The sequence below is a fragment of the Pagrus pagrus genome, assembly GCF_965226575.1.
Source record: "Pagrus pagrus genome assembly, chromosome: 9".
In the NCBI taxonomy this organism is placed as follows: domain Eukaryota; kingdom Metazoa; phylum Chordata; class Actinopteri; order Spariformes; family Sparidae; genus Pagrus; species Pagrus pagrus.
The window spans coordinates 2,005,500-2,009,834 of NC_140193.1; the positions used below are offsets into that span (position 1 = coordinate 2,005,500).

The 4,335-nt window shown below is 39.6% G+C and overlaps 1 protein-coding gene across 1 annotated transcript in view; it reads right to left on the reverse strand.

Annotated features, from left to right (window-relative positions):
* The window catches only part of LOC311262525 (uncharacterized protein), a 9,302-nt gene extending 5,719 nt beyond the window's left edge, over positions 1 to 3,583 (reverse strand). The window contains exons 1-4 of the mRNA XM_084361979.1: positions 3,388 to 3,583; positions 1,948 to 2,062; positions 1,682 to 1,851; positions 723 to 868 (exon numbers count right to left, since the gene is read on the reverse strand). Coding sequence (XP_084218105.1) covers positions 723 to 868; positions 1,682 to 1,851; positions 1,948 to 2,062; positions 3,388 to 3,427 — 471 coding nt within the window. The 5' untranslated portion in view covers positions 3,428 to 3,583. The remainder of the gene's footprint in view (positions 1 to 722; positions 869 to 1,681; positions 1,852 to 1,947; positions 2,063 to 3,387) is intronic.
* Between the last annotated feature and the right edge of the window lie 752 nt (positions 3,584 to 4,335).

Here is a 4,335-nt window from a genome sequence, read left to right on the forward strand (position 1 = left end):
GTTACAGCGTTTCACAACGTTTATAAAGTTCCTCCGAACTCAACAATTTACTAAATTAAGCATTTTTTAAAAAGGTTGTCTTTGAAAAAAACACTCTGCAGAATAAATTTGATGAAATCAGATGAAAACTGTGTGTTCAAAGTGCTTTTTACAAAAGGAAACAAATGATTCATGATTTACATTTAATACTGAATACAACAACTCCTAAAAACAGACGATTTATTAATGGAGTCTGGTGATATTGTGGTTACAAGTTCAATGTTTGGATCAGTTGAAACAGTGTGTTCACAAACATCTGCTGCGAACACTGACAGGTTAAGAAAGCCCAAACATGTCATTTACATTACAGCGAAGCACCTGGAAATCAGACAGCCTGTAACAGTAACAGGCTACTTTGTCGCCCATGGAGAAAGTCCCCAGACTCCATTAGGAAATTGCTAAATTCTGTGAGTTGTTGAGTTCGGAGAAACTTAATAAACTCTGTGAAACTCTGTCTCTGACAAATTCTTCATCATTGGTGCCTTCTTGTAAATTCAGCAAATGTTCTACATTCTGTTCTGTCTTTGTAAAAAACATTGTGTCTGTTTGTCTCAGTGATGTACGAGTTTATTTGAATGCAGCGCGGGGAAGTGAGGGACGGATGTTAAAACCAGGTCTGAGATCTCCTACAGTACACACAAAACAAGAAGCTGTATCATTACTACACTGATAAGTTTCCTCACCGTCAGCGGCTCTCCTTCCTTGCCGTAGCACACTCTGTGTTTGGCGTGATCCGCGTGCTCCCTCGCCAAACTGTGGTCTCTGCTCAGCTGCACCATCAGTGACCCGGGCTGGGCGATCAGATTGACTTCAGGAGTGCAGGAGTCACCTGAGAGAGCACAACAAGTACAGTGACGATCAGGACGGATCCACACCAGGCATGGCAGCTCATTAAACACATCGCTCTGCGTGGTTCACACCATGGTTAGGCTGGTTAACGCCTAGAACCACATGACACAGAGCTTCACCACGACTCTGATGTTGCCTTTTTTTTTTGTCCAATCACAGACGTCACAAGCCCGCTCACACTATAGAAAGCCGATGCAACTGAAAGTAAATGTTACCAGTTGCGAGTCTGAAATTAGTCACTTCCTGACAGTTAGACCGACCGCACCACCGCTGTCATTTCACACCTCTGATTTTCACGACTGTACTCACGAGTGTCTTATGTTTCTGCTTAGTGCCGTTTTTATTTAAGTGCGACATAAAACAGCACAGCATCAAAAGGTGCACACAGTCAGAGACCCTCGTACAAACAACGACTGAACGATATGCAAAATAAAAATAAATTCATATTACGTTACTCCATATATTTAAAGTATCAACAGACATGACTCAGGACCAAGCAGAGGTCTCCTGATTTAAATGTTTAATGTTTCAGAGATCCTGTATTGATTTCTTTGAGAAGAAAAACTGAATTAAAGTGACAACACCAAAGATTCTTGATTGTTTTCTTTGAGAAGAGGGTTTACTCTTGGGAGGAAAAACTGAACTGAAGTAATAACGTTGCCAAAGATCCTTTATTAATTTCCTTGGGAAGATGGTTTACTAGAAAGAGATTAGAGAGACTTTGTACCAATGTGCAAACCAATAAAAACCAAACAAAAGTTCTTGACTCTGGGTGCAGGTGTTGGTTTCTCACCATGACTGCTGCAGGCTTTAACCAGGGTGGAGTTCAGCCCTCGTTTCTGTGCGTGGATACGCAGCTTCACGCAGCCCAGGGCGTCCACGGCTTTGAGTGACGTGACATCACATGAAGTGGAAGATATCTTCACACAGGCTGGAACATTTATCCACTCATTGCTGTCAAAGCTGAGGACGGAGAGCAGAAACGACAAGAGGTTATGAAAAATAACCAAAGTGGTGTCTTGTGAGGGTAGATTCACAGGACAACCATCAGACACTCACCTGCTGTACCGAACAGTGTAGGTAACATCTGTATCCTCGGTGCCAGGGGTCCATTTCACCAGCCAGTTCTCAACATGGATGTTCTGTGGTGGTGCTGGTGCCACCTCACACAGTACTGGGAGTGATGGGAATGGACACGGAGAGATCAACGTATAAGAGGATGTTTGACAGGTATAAAAGAAAGAGACAAATTTCCTGCAACTGTATTAATTAAATCTGATCTTTGAGGGGTTTTTTTTCTGAACAACCATCACACTGTTATTTGATGCTTTTGTCAAATTCATCCAAATATAATTATAGCTCCTTCATTGGCCACACTTCTGCCCTGATTAAAATAACAGGAAAGACATTTTATCAGTTTTATTAAAATTGGACATAAAAAGATGAGTTTGTGATTCATAAAACTACAGTCGTCTGTTTCCTGCGAGCTGCCAGCAAAAACTGATGTTTCTGATAACAATTCTGAGAATTTTATCAATGTAAACTGTTCACATCAGATTACACACAGTGTAACGTCACTGCTTCCTTTAATGACCAAGAACATTTCATAATGGTAGATACGTCAAACTAAGTTTTGTTGTTTGGTTCACTTCAGGCCAATTTTACCACAATAGCTTATATAAAATAAATAATACATTAAATGTTATATTTTATCCGACGCACTCAACACTCAACATGAAATTAAACTAAAAGTGTGAGTTTTTAAGTGGAGTCTGGTCTATGTGTTGGTTGATGGGTTCAGTTTACCACAATACCTCATATGAATCAGTTATAACATTAAATCATCAAGCCATTTTTGGCTTGCTAGCTTAAAAGCCTTCCCATTATAAAAGAGGAACTGTTTTGGTTTAGGACTAAGATTTTTATTTATTTATCAGTTTATGCCGATTTCACCACAATACCTTATTTTAAATAACTTTTGCATTGAATCATGTTATATGTGACGTCCAACTCTGCCTACATGAAAATAAAGTTTAAAAAGTGTGAGTTTTAAATAGAGTGTGGCTTGCTAGTTTAAAAGACTTAACCATTATAAAAGATAACTTTTTGTTCAGGACTATAAGAAAAAAAACACATTTTTATTCATCATCAGTTTGTGCCGATTTTACCACAATGCTTTATTTAAAAACAGTATGACATTAGATCATGTTACACGTAATGGTCAACTCCACTGACACAAAAGTGATCTTTAAATAGTGAGTTTTTAAAAGGAGTCTGGCCTGCTAGCTTAAAACACTTCCAATATAAAATAACTTCTTGTTGAGGCCTGTGTGCGTGTTCGGACATCGTCTCATACGCACACAGACACACGTAGAGGATGTTGCCTCACAGTCAGTCAGTCACACACACACACACACACACACACACACACACGGCTAGGCCAGCCATGCTAGCTAAAAGCGAAACCCTTAAAGGCTATCGCTGAATTATTGGTCCTACCTTGAACGACGAGCTGAACGACCAGCGCGAAGACAAACATCGTGACGGCGTCATTTCACAGACCGAGCCGGGTCTGGGTCACACACGGAGGCAGGGACAGATCTGCCTTCATGTCGGCGTTAATCGATCAAAAACTCTCACATCAACACAGGCTCGGCGAGTCACACTTCCTCTAATTTGGGAAAGGATCTGGGAAGTTACGTACTTGAGACTTCTGCACAACGACTGACGGACACGCCCCTTAAAGGAAACATCACCATATAATTATCATACCTGATAATGACAGTAATAATAACAATAACAATAACAATGCAGGGCTTTGCTTGTTAATCAGTCTAAATCAATAGTTGTATGATATCATAATATAAGTGTAAAATGACCTATTTCATTTTCAAGAAAAAATCCAAAACTTTGTGTCAGATTTTATGTCATTCATTTATTTTTAAAACAACGTGAGTGTCAAAGTGGGAGACAAAGTATTTCAGTGGCTTCACTTCATCAGTCAGAGGAAAGTGTCTGTGACTCCAGATGTTAATAAATCAGATTTATTTTTTCATGTCTGAAACCAGGTGATTTGTTTCCGTGTGTGAATCTGAGCAACCGCACTTCTGTCAAATTCAGGTTTTGTTTTCAAACTGAGATTTTTTTTTGATCAGAAATATTTTTTCTTGTTTGAAACTGAGCGGGGGGAAAAAAAACAACAACATTCAGGAAGATTTTTTAAATTATTTTTTTCAGAATTATTTGTTTCTCGTATGAAACCAAATTAAATGTTCAATGACTGGAGTCAGCTCATCTGTATGATTTATGAAGCCTGTAAATGAAGTCAGTGACAGCTCTCTCATTATCCTCACTGAGTCCTGATCATGAACACTAACGCCCTCTACAGGAAGGACAGAGTCGTGTCTGTCTTCTGAGACGGCTGAGCTCCTTCAACACCTGCTGGAC